Source organism: Pistacia vera, unplaced genomic scaffold (assembly GCF_008641045.1).
Source record: "Pistacia vera cultivar Batoury unplaced genomic scaffold, PisVer_v2 Contig432, whole genome shotgun sequence".
NCBI classification, from domain to species: Eukaryota; Viridiplantae; Streptophyta; class Magnoliopsida; order Sapindales; family Anacardiaceae; genus Pistacia; species Pistacia vera.
Genome location: NW_022196260.1, coordinates 635,660 through 655,841, shown reverse-complemented (window position 1 = coordinate 655,841; position 20,182 = coordinate 635,660). Strand labels below are relative to the sequence as shown.

The following is a 20,182-nucleotide window of genomic DNA, read 5'->3' as shown; positions in this document are numbered from 1 at the left end:
CATTAATTCATGGAATGTGATAGAAAATGTCTTGTTCTCGATATTATTTTGCAAGTATACAAAAGGTTATATGCACTGTAATGTGGTTACACATTTTGTCATGTCTACTGTAGATTTTTTCATAACTAGATGTGTTAATGGTAAATTTAAGACATTATGTTCTCTCTTGTAGATATTGCTTATGTATTTCAATTCGTTATAGTTTTCATTATTTCATTTGCATATGCTTTGTAGATGTTCTGTTACCGAGTTTTTTATCTGATCATTGGAGAATTTCTTCTACTTGTATTAAGCCAATGACTTTTGGCAACCTTGTGGGGACTACTTATTCATCTTACTGTTTCCAATTTCTTTTTCTTGGCAATAAAAGCACACTTTTACTTTCTTTCTTTCTTTCTTTTCTTTTGTAGAAACAACTAAGACTTTTAAGTCGAAAGCAGCACAGTTATGTAGATTGTTTGAAAACATTGCTGACGGATTGTTTTGTTGGTTTGCTAAGGGGAAAGTAGTATATATGCTCTTCCTTACACTAAAATTTCTAAAGGAATGGATTTTTCAAGTTATATGTATATCATAACTATGCATCATTCTAATTTTTATGTCTCCATGTTATTTTGTTGATGTGTTTTTGCACCTCAAGCATGTGATCTATCAATTTTCTAAAAGTGAAAGCCCTATATGTTGTGTGCACAACCATGCACCACTAAAATTATTATGTTTGTGTTAATTCGTCGAGTGTTTGCACAACTTCATGATTGGTGAGCTTTACACGGGCAACAAACATTATCTAATGTGAAAGCCTCAAATTTAAAGGAATCTATCAATTTAGATCCAAGTATAGATAACAAGTAGGTAGCTAGGTTTTCAATCCCACAAATAGAATCCTGGTAGTGCTTTTAGTTACATAGTTTTTCTCTACCAAATACAACCTAATTCTAGTAGCTTTTGCCGTAGTTCCGACAGCTTCCAATGCCAACCATCCCACCTAACACCACATCAGCATTAGTTTCATCTCCGTATCAAAACCCTCATCATCCCGAACTCTAATTGGTCGCCTACTGTCGTTGCCACCACTTGTCTGCTTTGCAAAATCAATTATCTTCCCCCTGCTTCCGGTAGCTTCCGACGCCAACCATCCCACTTGACACCACCATCATCATCACCTTCATCTCCATATCAAAACCCTTATCATCATAAACTATGATTAGTCATTGGTTGTCATCGTCGTAACCTGGTTGCTTCGTAGTTTCTTGCCCATATTGCAAGAGTGTGTTTATTGGATTTCAAACCTATTGGACATGCTAATGTCACTGGTCTAACCGACAGGTCCAACCTGTTGAACCAAGAAACCCGACAACCGAACCCGTGGTTGGGTCAAGGGCGGTCAAAACATTGTTATGACCATAAGAATGAGGAGAATAAGAACTGCAATGACAAAGATGGAGGCCCATGGAGTCTTGAAGTAATTGTATTTCAATGTCGCCTTCCACTTGTGCCATGGGGATTTGCAATAGGCCTTTAGATTTTAAATAAGACAAGAATAGAAGAAATTATCAGATTCTATGCTGGTCCCTTTCTGAAGGTTTTGAAAAAGAGTTAAGACATCTTCATTATCATATAGCCAATTTTCAATAATTTTGTTCTGCACAAGTACTTCCACATCTTTTGGAGAGTTGACAAGATAATCCATAATTACAACGTAATCAATCATATGGTAGTTTTTTGTTTCACAATTCAATGCCTTAAGTCTTGCAAATTTGCAATCAGAGCTTATGTTTTGTCGCTATTGTAAATTTTGGAATTTTCAAAGTCCAGTCTTTAAATCTTAAGTCAAATATATGATTGCTTGAACCTAACTGAAACTTAACTCTAGCCTCGTGAAGTTCTGTTATAGCTAGTGCAACTAGAGTTTTGAATGTTAAAGTTGTCGACTACTTTGACAATAAGGGGCGAAGCAGCATCTCCGAGCCCGTAAGCGATTTGGGCCTATTCCATGAGAAGTCACTTTGGGATTTCTCTAAGTAATTTTATTCCTAAATGGGTTTGGGCTTAGGAAAAGAGATCCTAGTAATATTAGGTTTTGCCATTAAACCTAGTATATAAATTTATTATTCTCTTATATGAGTGATAGAAAACTATAGGCAAATACATTCATTGTAACAAGAGAGGTGAGGAGATATTTCAATAATATTAACTTTGTTAGATGTAGCATGTTTATTGGATGAACCAGGGTAAATCACACGTGTTTTCTTTCTCTTTATTAGTTTGATATTTGTGTGTGTTTACTTGTTTGATTTTGTATTCCTCTCTAGATTGTTTCATTGAATTCACAATTTTCCTTCCTCAATTCCGATGGCTAAAGACAAAGTCTTATCAGATTAACAAAGTATTGTGCTTTTGGAAAGTGCTCTTCAAACAACTTATCATATTAGCTATCATCATATTTCCAATGGCTGAATACGAATTCTAAGGAAATCAACGACATGTCGCACACTAGAATAAAGGCTCTCATCATATTTCCCATTGTTCACCAAATCAACCAAATACTTTTTTGAGAAACTATGAGTAAGTTTAATCATGGAATGTCTCTCATCTATGTCAGACTAGGGGGATGATGGTATATTAGCTAGCATAAGCAAATTTATGAGATTCTAAGGCCAAATGATTCCTTGGTTGTGCAAGATTTCCATTGAAGAATCAAGAAGCCAAAGCTTTGCAAGGTGTGCACCAATCGGCCCAATCACTCCAAGAAGTTCACAAGCTTATCCATGGAGTGCTAAAGGTCCAAGACACTTCTCAAACCCTAATTTTTGGCCCAAACCATTGGCATCAAGTGTAGAGAGGTTTATTTGGCCCAAGCCCAATGATTGGATATTATTTTATTCAAATGGATGAAGGTTAGCCAAGTAATTAGTTGTTAGAGACATAGATTTAAAATTAAGAGAGTGGTTGTATTATTGCATTAAATAGGTATGGCCTTATGTTTTGAATTTGTGGTGGGAATTAAGCCCTTAATTTATGTGTAATATTGCAATATCTTGTAAAGGGCATTTCCCCTTACTTGTAATGCCTATAGAAAGGCAACTCTCTCATTCTTTAAGGTTAGAGAAAATGAATATGATGAATAGTGTTTCAATGGAGATTGAATTTTCTTGCATTTTCCTTATCCAAGTTTCGGACTAAGCTTGGTGGTGGATTAAATTCAAGTTGGTGGAGTTTCCCTCGAGCTTGAATGTTCCTTGGCCATTTATCCTAGTAAGATCTTTGCATTTTGGTTCCCATTTTCCCATTCTCTATTTTGATTTGTGTGTGAACTCTTTGCTTCAATTTGTGAGTTGTCTTGGTTGGTTAATCTTTGGAGATTGTTAGCATATTAGGATTGATGATTTAAGGTGTTAAGAGAGATTGAGAGTGCTTGATTTTGTCTTGGTCAAACTTGTGTTGGTTCAAGCTTGTGTGTTTTAGGTGCTAAAATGTTGTGTGTATGGATGAGATAAGATGAAATAGGAATTGGAAACTTGATTTCATATCACAAATCCACAAGAGTAAAGAACAAAAGCATATTTTCAAGCATAAACATGACGTCCACTGCGTTAATTAACTACCATGGTTTTTGAATATGAAATCCATCACAGTAAAAATCTGTCAATAATACTTCAGAAATGAGCCAGCATCCGGTAAAATCCTTTTCACAAAATCATGACTATTAAATCTGATGCTTTCTGCATAATAATTACGCAATTTAGCTTCATTTTTCCTTACAGATTCTTCTAAGCTTACCTTAGTTCATTGAAGGAAACCTTTTAGGCAATTTCTTTTGTACTCTTCCATTAGTTTCAACTGATTTCTGCCATGATGAAGTGGGCTAAATGGAGACTACTCGAGGTGACTCTACAGATCACTATTTTAAAACTCGTATTGGCCGATCAGACCAGGAAATGGCAGCCTCTCTGGTCGAGTTCAAGTTCAGAGGTTTTTGCTATATTTCAAACTTGTATGGACCAATTCATAATTTTCTAGGTGAATATTTTTGTCAAACTTATGTTGACTGTGTGTTCAATTGTTGTGTGTGTGCACATGTTGCATTTCATCTCGCATTTTACTTCTTGTGTGCGCACACTCTTCTTCTGTGCTAACATCGCATGTTTGACTCACTTTGCACAAGTTGCGTGTTTTACTTAATAGCTAAGATATTTTTTTTTTTTTTGCATCTTTTGTGCTGTCATTTGGACCATTTACAAGTGTCCCAATATCCTTTAGTGGTCTAGGGAAAATCAGACTTTTTCCCTTTTTGATTGTGGTCCCAAAAGATAGATGGAATCTTTTCCATTTTTAGACCAACATATGTCAGCCCTTGTTTACTGACTTGGCAAGAATTGGGGAGCATGAAATTGATCTTTATCATTCTTGCTCATTTGTAAAGCCAACTTTTGATATTGTATTTGTTTGTACTCTGATTCTTTTTTCACATGTGGCGTCTTTCTTATATTATCTTGCCCATCAAGTTTTATCTCTTTCATGGTTTTTGTGTGAGTTTTCTCTTTATAGGTGTCTGTCTCTCCTCTTGTGGTCCTACAAAGTTGGTGAGCTTTTGTTGTGGTCCCAAAAAAAGATGAAAGAGATTGTCTGCCACTTGTCTTAAAGAGATTGCTTAAGCAAGGATTATTTAAACCCATCTTCTTCTTCCTTGCATCTTCGAACCTGGATATTATTTTTATTTGTACTCTAAAATTTTCAGAGAGTTTATTCCTTGAAAGGTTCCATGCATGGATTTATGCTTAAATCATTTTGTTCATCTTTGTTTATTGTTTATTGCTGCTGAAACTTGGTTCCTACACTAAGAACTTGAAAAGAGTTCAAGTCATGGAACCTGGAGGTGTTCTTCGGCGAGTGAAGCTTAGGTAGAGCTCAAGCATTGTCCGGGAGTGTTCCTGGTGTGGAGTGATCCTAGAAGCGACAAAGCATTAGAGATTCAGAGGGTGATGCTTAGTGTAACATAGAATAGGGAGTTCTCTTTGCTGTAGCTAAAATCAACTTTGAGTGATAGCTTGTAATGTTTTTTATTATAGTGGATTAGCTTCGATCTGGACGAGGTCCCGTGGATATAGGCTAAGAGTGGTTTTAGCCGAACCATGTATATGCTTGTGTGCTTTATCTTTATCATTGTGGTTGTTGATTCATGCTTAACTTGATAAACATTAATCATCTTCGTAAAATCTTCTGCTGCACTTTAAGAATGGGTATCTAACATTGAATAGAGTTCACCAACTCTAACAAGTGGTATCAGAGCAAGTTTTGATAAGTTACTTTAGCAGATCCATACCTATTTTGTTTGTTTTTGTGTGCATCTTATTGGTCTTGTGTTTGGACGAAATCTGATCTGTGTTGCATTTTTATTTTAGATCTACTGCTTGTCTATGTGTGCAATGCCATTTGCTGTGTTAGCATTTATCTGAATGTCTTTCATCATGAGTTTCTTTACTAAATGAGGGTTTGCTCATAGATCACCTTTGTTAGAAGGACCTAACTATTATACATAGAGACCTAGGATGCATGCTTTTCTTAAGTCTATAGATGAAAGAGTTTAGTCCACAGTTGTGAATGGTTATACAGCCCCGGTTATTATTAAAAATGAAGTGTCTAGACCAAAAACCTGTTGCTAGTTGGACTGCTGATGAAATAACTTTGGCAAATTATAACTCTAAAGCCTTTCATGCTCTTTTTAATGCTGTTAATGTAAACCAAATGAAAGTTATATTAACAGCTTGCTAAAGATGCTTAGGATAGGCTTCAAGTTAAGAATGAGGGAACTAGTACTGTTAAAAGAAATAGGCTTAGAAGACTTGTCACTGATTTTGAAAATTTGAACATGGAAGAAGATGAGACTATAACTGATTTCTTTGGCAGAGTTTGTGATATTTCTAATGAATGTTTTTCTTTGGGAAGAACGTATTCTAATGCTGAACTTGTCAGGAAAGTGCTTTGCTCTTTGCCCCAGAGGTTTATGTCAATGGTCACCACCATTGAAGAATGCTGAGATTTGGATGCTATGGACATCAATGAACTCATTGACTCTCTCCAAACCTATGAGTTGAATCTACAACAATGGGAAAAACAAAAACCAAGCAAAGGTTTGGCTTTCAAACATGAGTTTGATTTCGATCCTTTTGATGATTGTGATTTAAGTTCATTGGATGATGAAAATTGTGCTTTACTTACAAAGAATTTTGCAAAGTTTTTAAAGAAAAACATGAAAAAACTTTTTGAGAGTGGAAATGGTAGAAAACCTTTTGTGAAAAAAATTTATGACCAACAAACCCTTGATCCTTTTCCAAAAAGATTTTCAAAAAATAAAGAAATGAAAAATAAGGGTATCAAGTGCTTCGAATGTGAGGGTTTGGGCATATACAATCTGAGTGTGCTAACACGTTGAAAAAAAAGAAGGGTAAGATAATGGAAGCCACTATGAGTGAGAATGACCAAGATGAGAATGAAAGTGAAAAAGATGAGTCCGTTAATTATGAAAATGTTCTAGCCTTTACTGTGTACTAAGAAGATGAGAAGAGTGAGTCTTTTGACAAATCCCATGATGTCTATCCTGAACAACAAGAAGCATATGACAAAATGTATGATCAATGGTTGAAGGTTGTTAAGAAGTTGCAATCCCTTGGAATTGAAAATGCAAACTTGATGAAGGAAAAGAAAATTTTTTCCGAAAAAATTATGGTATTGACTGTTGAACTAACTGAGGCTAAGGCCACTATTGAGAAATTTAATGTAGGTACAATCAAACTTGATGAAGTGCTTGGACAAGGAAAGTCTTTTGGAGATAGGTATGGTTTGGGATTTTCTCCTAGTGCTGGCACATCATCTTCCTGTGTGCACACATTTGTTAAAGCCACTGAAATTCCTACTAAGGTTGATGATGGGGAACAAGTTGTAAAGGTAAAAAAGATTTATTCCCATTTGTCATTTTTGTAACAAAAAAGGTCACATCAGACCCAAATGCTTTAGCTTCATTGCTTATTTGAAGAAAGTTCTTAAAAACCATAGTTTTGCTGCTAGTGTAAATCATAATGCTAACAATGGTTTTTCTTCCAAAAGAGTTTGGAAACCAAAGGTTGATGTGAACTGTTTTGTGTCTCATACTTCTTTACTTGCTCTTTGGTATCGAGACAGTGGTTGTTCAAGGCATATGACAGGTAATAAATCTCTCTTAATTGAACTTGAATCAGTTGATTATGGACATGTCACTTATAGAGATGGGAAGAAAGGTAAAATTCTTAGCAAATGATCAATTATGCTTCCTGATTTGAAAGATTTGAAAGATGTCTTACTTATTGATGGTTTGAAAGCTAATTTGATAAGTATTTGTCAAATTTGTGACAAAGATTTTGTGGTTCAATTCTCAAAGAACAAATCTCAAATCTTGAATGGTAAAAGTGTTTCTCTACTTGAGGGAAAAAGGTCAAATGACAATTGTTACTTGCTTTTCATGTTTTAGTTCAAAAACAGATTCCACTAACTTGTGGCATGAGAAGCTTGGTCACATGAACTTCAAGGACTTGGTATGACTCTCCAGGAAGGAGGTAGTTAAAGGACTACCAAAACTTGAACTTCCAAAAGGTAATGTGTGTGGTCCATATCAACATGGTAAACAAACCAGGATATCTCATAAAACTTTGTCTAACCTCAATACCTCATGTGTTTTGGAATTGCTCCATATGGATCTAATGGGTCCTTGATAGGCTTTTCGCAAATGTACGAAATCACGCAAGTAGTAAAACTCGAGTAAACGAGTGTCGAATCCCAAGAGAACTACCTACCAAGTACCAAACTAGTATATTTTATTACTATTTGATGAAACAGAATTTAATGAAAACGAAAATAAATTAAAAACTAAATAAAAGCATAATTTTATAAATACTTTAGTAGAGAAATCAATATGACTAAACCTAGGGCACAGATTTCACACCAGTTTAATCCTATGCATTGACAATTGTTGCTAACCTAATTAAGCTTACTCTAAAGGCCAAACTCCCTAATATTCCACTAACTTTCTCTCGAACAATTAGCGAATTAACCCTTAAGCAACAACCCAAAATATCTCTAAGTTGAATTTAGAAGCTAAGAGATCATTAAGTTCTATGGAATTTACCAAAGCCTCACAGATCGCGGTAACCTATATCTAGCGTTCGCTCAATCTATGGTTTTATTACCTTAGACTAATCAAGTTTCATCTCTTGATGTCAACCCAACCCATAAAATCATTCAACTCTCGAGCCCTTAAGAATTGAAAGCATTATGCACAATAATAAAACTTAGAATAAAAGCTCAATAAGAATTAACAACAATTTAAGTCAACATGTATTCATAAATTGGGCTACATCTTAGCCCTAGAAAAGAGATTTAGTTCATAAATATAGTAATAAAAACAACCATTGTATTCAATAACATGAGTTCAAGAAATAAAAATAGAAAAACTTCTCTAATTGGCGAACGAGAACTTCAAGAATTCCGATCTCCAAAATAGTAGCCGTCCTTTCTCCTTCTCTAAAAAACCCTTAAAACTAATTAAAAATCCTTATTTATAGTGCTAGGATTTGCAGGTTACTTAGGAAAAGAATTAAAATCCTTAATCCACTCATATTCGGATTAGGAGAATGCAATAACCCAAATAGGCCCAAGACGCATCGTTGCAGCGATGAGAAACGATCGCTATGGTGATCGTTCTTTCTGTCCCCAGAGTCTGTGAACTTCAGAATTTGGTAAAGTCATCAACACAAACTTTGTAGCTATTTGAATAAGCTTTCTAAATCCACTAGAATCATAAAATTCCGATTACCACAACTCAAGTTATGATCAAAACATCGAAGCATGCTCATCTTGAAGGATTTCCATATTTTACGTTGTAGTTTCGACGCGTCACAACTTTCTCGTTTCAACTCTGATTCTTGCACCGTTTGTTCCTACTCATCACGAATTCCATCAAAATCATTCTTTTTCCTTCAAATATCTGCTTGAACCTGAAAATATTCAAAATACACCCGTGATCCCGTAAAAGGTATTTATGAAATAATAAATTCAAACTCCAACAATTAAACACCTTTTTCCACAATAATCCAATTAAATCATTAATAAAATGTATACTTTCAAGCCCTTATCAGTCTTATGCAAACCAAGAGTTTGGGAGGTAAGAGGTATGTGTTTGTTTGTGTTGATGATTTTTCAAGGTATGCTTGTTTGCATGAGAAATCTGATTCTTTCAATGCATTTCAAAAATTAGCTAAAAGGTTTTTGTTGAGAAGATTTCTAAAGCTACAAAGATTGTGAGAATAAAGAGTGACCATGGAAAGGAATTTGAGAATGCTAATTTTGCTAATTTTTGTGAATTGCAGGGCATATTTCATGAATATTCAACATCAAAAACACCTCAATAAAATAGTGTTGTGGAGAGGCAAAACAGAGTGCTTCAAGAGATGGCTAGGGTAATGTTTAATGCCAAAAAGCTTCCTACAAGACTTTGGGCAGAAGCCATTAACACAGCATGTCATATTTCCAACAGAGTTTACCTTAGAAAATGTATTGTTCAAACTCCCTATGAGCTGTGGAAAGGTGAGAAACCTAATCTTTCATATTTTCATGTGTTTGCATGCAAATGTTACATCTTGAATAATAAAGAGAATCTAGGTAAATTTGATTCTAGGAGTGATGAAGGAATTTTTATTAGATATTCTTCCAATAGCCATGCATTTAGGATCTATAACATGCGTTCTGAAAAAGTCTTAGAATCCATTAATTTTGTGTTGAGTGATGCATAAGATTTTTCAGAGTATTCTCAAGAATGTAAAATTCAAGACATATTTGTTCCTTATGTGCCCACATAAGATGGTGTGAACACTGTTGAATCTCCTGAACCTAAAACTTCGGCAAATGTGTTGTCACCTAATTATGGTGCTACAGCAACGGGATCTGCTCCATGCAAAGAATCATCTGCTGATTCGTCATTGCAAAATGGGGGGATAGAGCTAGTTGTTGATCTTTCTGATGAAAACCTTCAAAGGAGAAATCTAAGAAGAAAAGATCCACCAAAATGGGTTCAAAAAGCTCATCCACCTTCAACCGTGATTGGAGATCCAAATGAGGTAATGGTTACAAGAAGGAGAAGACAAAATGAAAGTAATCATCTTTGTTATGTGTCTCTTGCAGAAACTAAGAATGTCAAAAAAGCCTTGGAAGATGAAAATTGGATTGAAGTAATGCCAGAAGAACTAGAACAATTTGAAAGGAATGATATGTGGATGCTTGTACCAAGACCAGAGGGAATCAACATAGTATGTACCAAATGGGTTTTCAAAAATAAAACTGATGAGTTTGGTAATGTTGTCAGGAATAAAGCTAGGCTTACAACTCAAGGATATACACAAGTTGAAGGAATTGACTTTGACGAAACCTTAGCCCCTGTTGCTCGACTTGAATCAATCCGGTTGCTGCTGTATGTTGCCTGCTGCCTCAAGAAATTATACCAAATGGATGTCAAAAGCGCCTTCTTGAATGGAATGCTACTGAAGAAGTGTATGTTGAACAATCGATTGGCTTTCAAGATCCCCACAAACCTGATCATGTATTCAGATTGAAGAAAGCTTTCTATGATTTGAAACAATCCCTATGGGCCTGGTATGAAAGGTTGACAATTTTGCTTCTTGAGCATAATTATGAACGAGGTAATGCCGACAAAACCCTTTTCATTAAGCATGCCAACAATGAAATCATATGTGCACAGATTTACGTTGATGATATTATATTTGGTTCTACATCTCATTCACATGCTCTTGAATTCATTAGTCTAATAAAAAATGAGTATGGAAGGGGAATTGAATATGTTTCTTGGTCTTCAAATTAAACAAATGAATAATGAAATGTTTATTTCCCAATCAAAGTATGTTAGAAACATGTTGAAAAAATTTTGTCTTGAGAATGCAAAGCATGCTAGAACCCTTATAAGTGCTACCCTTAAGTTGTTCAAAGATGAACATGGTAAAAAGGTAGACAATAAGATGTACCGAAGCATGATTGGAAGTCTTCTTTACTTAACTGCAAGCCAGCCAGATATTTGTTTTAATGTTGGTGTTGTGCTAGGTTTCAAAGTAACCCATCTGAGTTGCACTTGAATGCAGTGAAAAAAAAATGGAATATGTTTCAAGCACATGTGAATTTGGCCTTTGGTACTCATTTAATTATAATAGTTGTTTAGTTGGATATAATGATGCAAATTGGGCAAGAAGTTTGGATGATAGGAAGAGTACTTCGGGTGGATGTTTCTATCTTGGAAATAATCTTGTGACGTGGTATAGCAAGAAGCAAAATTCAATCTCCTTATCCACTGCCAAGGCTGAGTACATTGCCACAGGGAGTTTTTGCACTCAAATTTTATGGTTAAAGCAAATGTTGAATGATTATGGTGTTGATCAAGAATGTGTGACTATTTTTTATGATAACACGAGCGCCATTAACATCTCTAAGAATCCAGTTTAGCATTCTAGGACTAAGCACATTGACATAAGACATCATTTCATTAGAGAGTTAGTTGAGGAGAACATCATTGCACTTGCTCATGTGAACACAAAATCCCAATTGGCTGATTTATTTACAAAAGCACTAGACTATGATACTTTTGTTTTCTTGAGGAAGTCCATTGGACGACTTCAACTTGAGTAGTTTTTCATTTCAGTCAATGAATAAAGCATGAACATGCTACTTTTATTTTTGTTTGTCAAGACTTCTTGATTTGTGCTAACACTCTAATTGTCATTTATTTTCTCTTATCTGTGTGCTAACTCTGGTATGTTGTGTCCACTAAGACTCTCTCTATAACATGACCTTATTACATCATGAGTTGATTGTCCATTCTTGTCACCATCATGAAAGAGCTACCTTGCATGAAGTGTGAAAGTTGTTTTAAGTAATTTTTTTATTTGTAGAGACCCCTATACTTTGGAAAATCTATTATTAAGAGGACTACCTTCTTATAAGTGTGAAAGCTACATTTTGGTTACGTTTATGAGAGTTATTTTCCCTTTGATCAAAATGAAAAGAAAAATCTTTATTTCTTATGTTGAAAAAGAAAAATGCTAAATATAGTTGGGCATGAGGGAAGGGGGAGCTTCTCTTGCAAAATTTAAAATTGACCAATGTGTCATTTTACCCCCTTAAGGACACTATCACACACTAAGACAAGCTCTTGGAAATTTATCTCACTTGTGTGTGATAGAGGAGGTGTTATTTTGATTGCATAATGTTGACAACTTCCTCATAAGTTTTTTTGTGCCTTTTTAAGATTGAAAATTTTGATTTATTAGGATGAATTGCACAAATTGACTGTCTTGACCTTCAAAAATTCATGTGAAGCATTTCATTATTTCAATTTTATTTAGTTGTCCTTCTTCTTGTAAATAAAGTCTGCTGCTTTTGAAAATTGCTACAAAACTGGGATGCTATGCTTACAACTTGTTTTTTTCATGTCTGTTCCTTGTGTGCTCACATCTGTTGAATGCTCACATCTGTTGAATGCTCGCACACTTTGTTGAGTCTGCTTGTTGTGTGCCCACACTGTCGTGCTATGCGCACATCTGTTTGAGTAGAGTCTTTATTTAATTGAATCTCGTTTTTAAGGTTTTTATTTTATTGTGCTATCACACCTCTTGTCTACACTGCCCATGATTTTTTTTTCTTTTCAACTCTTTGCTCTAAACTTGTTTGTTTCTTCAGTTTTATCTTTCCATTTGCTTCATGGATCTTTAGAAGTCATCTCTGTTAGGAAAGCAAGCTAAGGAATTCTTCCCATTCATTGATCAAGTCGTCATTGAGGTTTAGTTCAAACCTTATGAACAAAGAGGGAGAGAAGATGTTGAATTGAGGGCGAGTGGAGTTGGAAGTTGGATATGTTATTTTTTAAGTTGTTTATTTTTGCTGCAATTTTTGAACTCTCTTTATATGTTTATGTTTTTGGCTCATATGAATTGATTGACTTTGATGAACTTTTGTTGAGTTGGAAGTTGGATATGTTATTTTTTAAGTTGTTTATTTTTGCTGCCATTTTTGAACTCTCTTTATATGTTTATGTTTTTGGCTCATACGAATTGATTGATTTTGATGAACTTTTGTTGAGTTGGAAGTTGGATATGTTATTTTTTAAGTTGTTTATTTTTGCTGCAATTTTTGAACTCTCTTTATATGTTTATGTTTTTGGCTCATACGAATTGATTGACTTTGGTGAACTTTTGTTGAGGGGGAGTTTGTTTTAGCCTGATTACTTGTTGAATTTCTTTGATGTTTTTTGTTTCATATTTGCCTTGATTCATATTGTGTTAGTTAACATTTGCTTTTGTTGCCTTTGTGTTTGTGTTTATTTCTTATCTCAGTTTATTTGATTGGTTGTTTTTATGAGACAGCTTTATATTGATCTTATGATCAATTTGTTTCTTTGTTCATAAGTTTGACAAAGGGGGAGATTGTTGAATATTTTTGTCAAACTTATGTTGTCTGTGAGCACATCTGTTGTGTGTGTGCATACTGAAGTCAGACATATGCATGTTGCATTTCATCTCGCATTTTACTTTGTGTGTGCGCACGCTCTTCTTTTGTGCTAACATCGCATGTCTGACTCACCTTGCACAAGTTGCGTTTTTTACTTAACATATAAGATATTTTCTTTGCATCTTTTGTGCTGTCATTTGGACCATTTACAAGTGTCCCAATATCCTTTAGTGGTCTACGGAAAATCAAACTTTTTCCCTTTTTAATTGTGGTCCCAAAAGTTTGGTTGTGGTCCCAAAAGATAGATGGAATCTTTTCCATTTTTAGACCAACATATGTTAGCCCTTGTTTGCTGACTTGGCAAGAATTGGGGAGCACAAAATTGGCCTTTATCATTCTTGCTCATTTGTAAAGCCAACCTTTGATATTGTATTTGTTTGTACTCTGATTCTTTTTGTACATGTGGCGTCTTTCTTATATTATCCTGCCCATCAAGTTTTATCTCTTTCATGGTTTTTGTGTGAGTTTTCTCTTTATAGGTGTCTGCCTCTCCTCTGTGGTCCTGCAAAGTTGGTGAGCTTTTGTTTGTGGTCCCAAAAAAAGATGAAAGAGATTGTCCGCCACTTGTCTTAAAGAGATTGGTCAAGCAAGGATTATTTAAACTCATCTTCTCCTTTCTTGCATCTTCGAACCTGGATATTATTTTTGTTTGTGCTCTGAAATTTTCAGAGAGTTTATTCCTTGAAAGGTTCCATGTATGGATATATTCTTACATCATTTTGTTCATCTTTGTTTATTGCTTGTTGCTGCTGGAACTTGGTTCCTATGCTAAGAGCTTGAAAGGAGTTCAAGCGGTGGAAGCTGGAGGTGTTCTTCGGCAAGTGAAGCTTGGGTGGAGCTCAAACGTTGTCCGGGAGTGTTCCTGGTGTGGAGTGATCCTAGAAGTGACGAAGCATTAGAGATTCAGAGGGTGATGTTTAGTGTAACGTAAAATAGGGAGCTCTCTTTGCTGTAGCTAAAATCAACTTTGAGTGATAGCTTGTAATGTTTGTTGTTATAGTAGATTAGCTTCGATCTGGACGAGGTCCCATGGATGTAGGCTAAGAGTGGTTTTAGCCAAACCATGTATAGGCTTGTGTGCTTTATCTTTATCGCTTGTGGTTGTTGATTCATGCTTAACTTGATAACCATTAATCAACTTGGTAAAATCTTCCACTACACTTTAAGAATGAGTATCTAACGTTGAATAGAGTTCACCAACTCTAACATAAACTATAATTTTCATAAAGAAGAATGAAAGTTTTACTTCATTTCTTTGTCTGCATTGTGCAAGACAATTAATTGTATCGGGTCTTCCAAATGCTAAAAGAATCTTTAATTGTATCGGGTCTTCCAAATGCTAAAAGAATCTTGATGCGATTGCATACTTACAATTTTGTGATTGAGATCATGAGGCCTCATATTACACTGCTTCTCTCTAAACCTAGTGACGCACAAAAACACTGAATCCCTAAATTGATAAAATTTGTAAGATGATGAAATTTTGAAATGTTGGAAGCATTGCTGGTTCTATAATGATATATACTTATAAGATGAGCATTTGATAAACCACAAAAGTTAGGTAAAATAAACAATTAATTTGACTATTAAACTCAAGATTTTAATTTCCTAATTACTAAATAGATTTTATATAGTTCCTATACTTCTTCCATCAACCAGCAACTGTTAAGTACAAAGTTATACATTATTATAAGTTAAAAGAACTCCAATCACCTCAAGAAACTCTACTGTAAGTGATAATTTGTTAAATCAAAGCCTTTCTTAAAAACAAATGAAATTGGATTAGTTTATAACTTAAGTTTAAAAAGAATAAATATACTTGGAGTGAATCAAGGTAAAGAAAAAAGAAAGATGAGGATATGAAAAATCATATTTGATAAACAATGAGTTTTAAATGTTATAAAAATAAATAAATAAATAAAATAAATAAAATAAGTGGGAGTGTACTTAGAATTTATGGTGTCCTTTATAGTAATTTTATTTAAGGTTAAACTTCTCAAATAATAATAATTAAAAAAAAAAAGTGGGAGCTAAAAATTACTACCAAAAATAAACTAAATAAAATTTAGATTATAAATAAGGCCCGTCATATACAAATTACACAATCCAAAAATTAATTAAACACAAAATAAACTAAATAAAATTTTACATTATAAATATAAAACACATTTATACTAACTTAATAAATTACTGTTTTGATATCAGACAAAGTCTTTTATTACCTTATGAATCCTATTCTACTTAGTTTCTTCCTTTATCTTAGGTGAGAGTGTTTTATCAATTTAAATAGTTGGTATTTACCTTATGGTCCCTTTCATATGGCTTCAACCATCTTTTTTGTTTTGTATGAACTCTTTATTGATTTTGGGTTCGACCTTCAGCTTGTTTCGTTGGGTCTGCTTTGGTTGCCGAATTAATGGCTTTTTTGGGCTGCTAGGCCTTTATATTGTGTTCAACAATATTTCTCTTCCATTATCACAAAAATATAGCAAATTGACAAGTGCAATTTTGTCCAACAATATATTACACCCTTTCACAAATATGAAATATCTGTCCATACCTAAAAGGAGCTGGCAATAAGTTCCCCATATTGCAATCTGCTAATTTAGTGCGGTAAATTTGTCACACCTGACCAGGAGCATTTAGGAGTTTGATCTCCACTCAGTCATATGGGGAAGTTCACAAATGTTTTTAAATTTGACATTATTTAATTATATTAATTTTAGTAAGATTGACTCTACTATTTGTAATCAGACATGAATATTCCTCAATACTTATTGATGGTTTTCCTGGACTTGAAACAGTGAGTCTTTAATCCCTGGGACATAATTAAGCGAAGATTAACAAATAGAATGAGCAATGAAATTAAATAAAAGGCATCTAATTTGATTGCATTTCAATTGAAAATTTGTAATGACAAAGATGAGAAAATATGAAAGAATTAATCAACCAAAGTTATACATATACATCATATTCTTGGATTCTGTATATATCCTGTAACGTTATGGTTCTAGCTATCTCATAGTTACACATCCTTAATTATCTTCTATTAGACAATCAGCTGGGAAAGGATCCAGAGCTGAAAAAGCATGAAGCAATTTCAATATGCAGACTATTAATTTGCTATAGCATTGTACAGAGCTAGCTGTCAATTTGTTGCATTTCAATTAAAAATCTAAAATGATAAAGATGATAAAATATGAAAGAAATAATCAACCAAAGTATATACAAATGATCAATTCATATTTATTTATATATTGTTTTTGCTCAACAATCTAGTAATACAAGTGAAATATAAGCAAAGCATATGTCAGTACAAGTAGAATCTACTTGTTGATGACAATAAAAAACGGCTTGTATGATAATGAGAATGAGGAGAACAACAGTTGCAATGACAGAGATGGAGGCCCATGAAGTGTTGAAGTAATTATGTTTCAACGTTGCCTTCCACTTGTGCCATGGTGATGTGCAGTAGGCCTTTAGATCTTCAATAAGACCAGAGTAGTAGAAATTATCAGAATCTATGCCGGTCTCTTTTTGAAGGTTTTGAAAAAGAGTTGAAACATCTTCACTATCAGAAAGCAAATTTTCAATAATTCCATTCTGCACAAGTACTTTCACATCTTTTGGACCACTGACAAGGTAATTCATGATTCTAATGTAATCATTAACATAGTTGGTTACGCTATTCAATGCCTCAAAGTCGTGCAAATTTCTGAACAAAGCTTTTGTTCTGTCGACTATTGTCAATTTTGGAATTTCCAGAGTCCCATCATTGAATCTTAAGTCAAATAAATGATTGCTTGAACCCAACTTAAACTTAACTCCAGCCTGCTGAAGTTCCGTTATAGTTGGTGCAACTAGAGTTTTGAGTTCACAAATTTCTTCCGATGGTTGAAAACAAAGTCTTATCATATCAACAAAATGTTGTGCTTTTGGAAACTGTTCTTCAAACAACTTATCCTCTATCAAAAGAAATTTACCCATTCCTTTGCAGAGGTCACAGGTAAGCTTGCTCATGGAAAGTCCCTCATAAATGTTACTATGCATTTCTATTTTGGCTAGATCAAACAAATCTTCAAGAATGAACAGCGGAAGCTGATTTTCTAGGAGTAATGTGTCAACCATTACATCGTATATCATCCACGGTTTTGTAAATATTCGATCCAAAGGAGCATTGAATTGATCGCGGATGCTTTTCCTCAGTGAGAACTCAATGAGGAAGACAGAATCCAATAAAATCATTTTTACAAACTCATGACTTCCCTGCTTAATGTTTTCTGCATAACAATTTCGCAATCTTGTTTCTCTATCCTTTGTAAAAATAAGAAAATGCTCCATACTTACCTTGGTTCGTTGAAGAAAATATTGTAGGTATCTTATTTTAAACTCTTCCATAGCTTTGAACTCTTCCCTACGATGGTGAAGCGGCCCAACGGAGAATACTGTCGAAGTGTAGAGTCCTTCATTTAACTGACATCTTCTCTGAGGAGCCCTATAGATGCAGCATTCATCCGATAAGGGATGCAATTTTTTGAACCTTTTTCTCAGAGAAGTCGCTAACTCATTGATAATAATGGATTTATGCTCTTCGATATAATCCATCTTATCGCTTGCTGAAATACCAACATCATCAATATGAAAACAGTGCTTGGTAAATAAATAAATAAAAAGAAGTGAAAGAATTAAATTCTATTGTTCAAACTACGTTCAATGAATTTCAATGATCATCAGATCATATTACATGTCCAAATTGGTTAACAATATGCACTTCTTATTGTTACTCTATAAGGATATTCTTATATAAAAATTAATCTTATATGGAAATTATCAAATTATAGATAATGTAATTTAAAATATTATAATTACCACAAGGGAGAAATAGAACATAGAATAAAAACATTCACCTACGATAGGTATATAATTACCAGAAGAGTTTTTTTAAATATTACAACCCTAATAACTTAATGTTAAAGTGGTGAAAAAGATCTATACTCTAGAATTATTGCACATCGTCTATGTTAATTTATTTAAGAAAAATATATTTCGAAGTTCCTGCTATATTTCAAACCTATGGGGACTAACTTGTAATTTTATAGGGGTTTTTTTGCACTATTTCAAAATGTTAGGGACAATTAATGATTTCGGTATTTTTTTGAAATAAATTATAATTTTAGGGACTAATTAATAATTTTTAGGAGTATTTTCGTAATATACTAAAATTTAAGTAACTATTTTATAATTTTTTTTAAATATTTTTATTACTATCTTCACTGGTTGAACCAATCAGGTCAAGTTTTAAAACAATGATCATAACACTTTAGAACTAAATATGTATCTTCAAAAGTAGTAAATTGCAAGCACCTTAGGTACAAACATCTTAAAGTTTTTAACATATAAACCAAACAATTATTTTTTGAAGTTCATGTAAGTAATCTTCGCCCAAAACACACAAGTAACTCACAAAATAATATACTGACTTATGAACCACTTATTCCATAGAACAATAATACAAGACTTGCCTATTTGAAGATAGAAATTATTTCTTCTTTGCGTGAGTTTATTTCACCCATTGTCGGTGTAAAGAATCAATACTTGAAACAAGAATCAACCACACTTTATAGCTGCAGCTGGCAAGTCAAGTATAAACCCTATGTATACAACAACAAAACCGTAAAATTTAATGCTCGTTTTGTCCTCCAAATTGCAAGATTTACTTGATGAGTGAGATCTGGCTTCGTTAATTATTGATTAAGTTTAAATTAAGTTGGATTAAGAACGAAGTTAAAAATAGTTGTTTTTTAATACCAACTCTGCAAGTGTTGACACAACAAATTAAGTAAAACCAAAATAATTTATGATATTGTCAATTAATATACACAATTTATTCCTCGTATGAATGTCCTAAATTTTAAATTCCAGCTTGAACCCTTGCTTGTAAAAGTTAATTCTTGCGTACAAGTTTTCACAATATTTTTGAAATAAATGAAAATTTTAGGGATTAATTTATAATTTTAGGAGTATTTTCATAATATATTGAAATTTAAGGGAAATTATTTCATAATTTTTTTAAAATATTTTTGTTATTGACGTCACCGGTTCAACCGGTTGAATCGATCAAGTCAGGTTTTAAAACAATGACCATAACACTTTAGAACTAAACATATATCTTTAAGAGTAGTAAATTGCAAGTAACTTAGGTAAGAACATCTTAAAGATTTTAACATATAAACCAAACAGTTATCGCTTGAAGTAAGACGTAAGTAATCTTCGCCCAAAACACACACTTAACTCACAAAATAATTTGCTGACTTCTAAACCACTTATTCCATAGAATAATAGTACAAGACTTGCATATTTGAAGATAGAAATTATTTCTTCTTTGCGTGAGTTTATTTCACCCATTGTTTGTGTAAAGAATCAATACTTGAAAAAAGAATCAACCGTTCACTTTATAGCTGCAGCTGGCAAGTCAAGTATCAACCCTATGTATACAACAACAAAATCATAAAATTTAATGCTCATTTTGTCCTCCAAAATGCAAGATTTACTTTGATAAGCAAGATCTGGCTTCGTTAATTATTAA

The 20,182-nt window shown here is 33.6% G+C and overlaps 1 protein-coding gene across 1 annotated transcript; it reads right to left on the bottom strand.

Annotated features, from left to right (window-relative positions):
* Positions 1–16,863: 16,863 nt before the first annotated feature.
* Positions 16,864–18,201, bottom strand: LOC116143695 (UPF0481 protein At3g47200-like). The gene has a single exon (XM_031429135.1). It carries the CDS (start codon positions 18,199–18,201, stop codon positions 16,864–16,866), a length of 1,338 nt encoding a protein of 445 aa, XP_031284995.1.
* Positions 18,202–20,182: the final 1,981 nt, after the last annotated feature.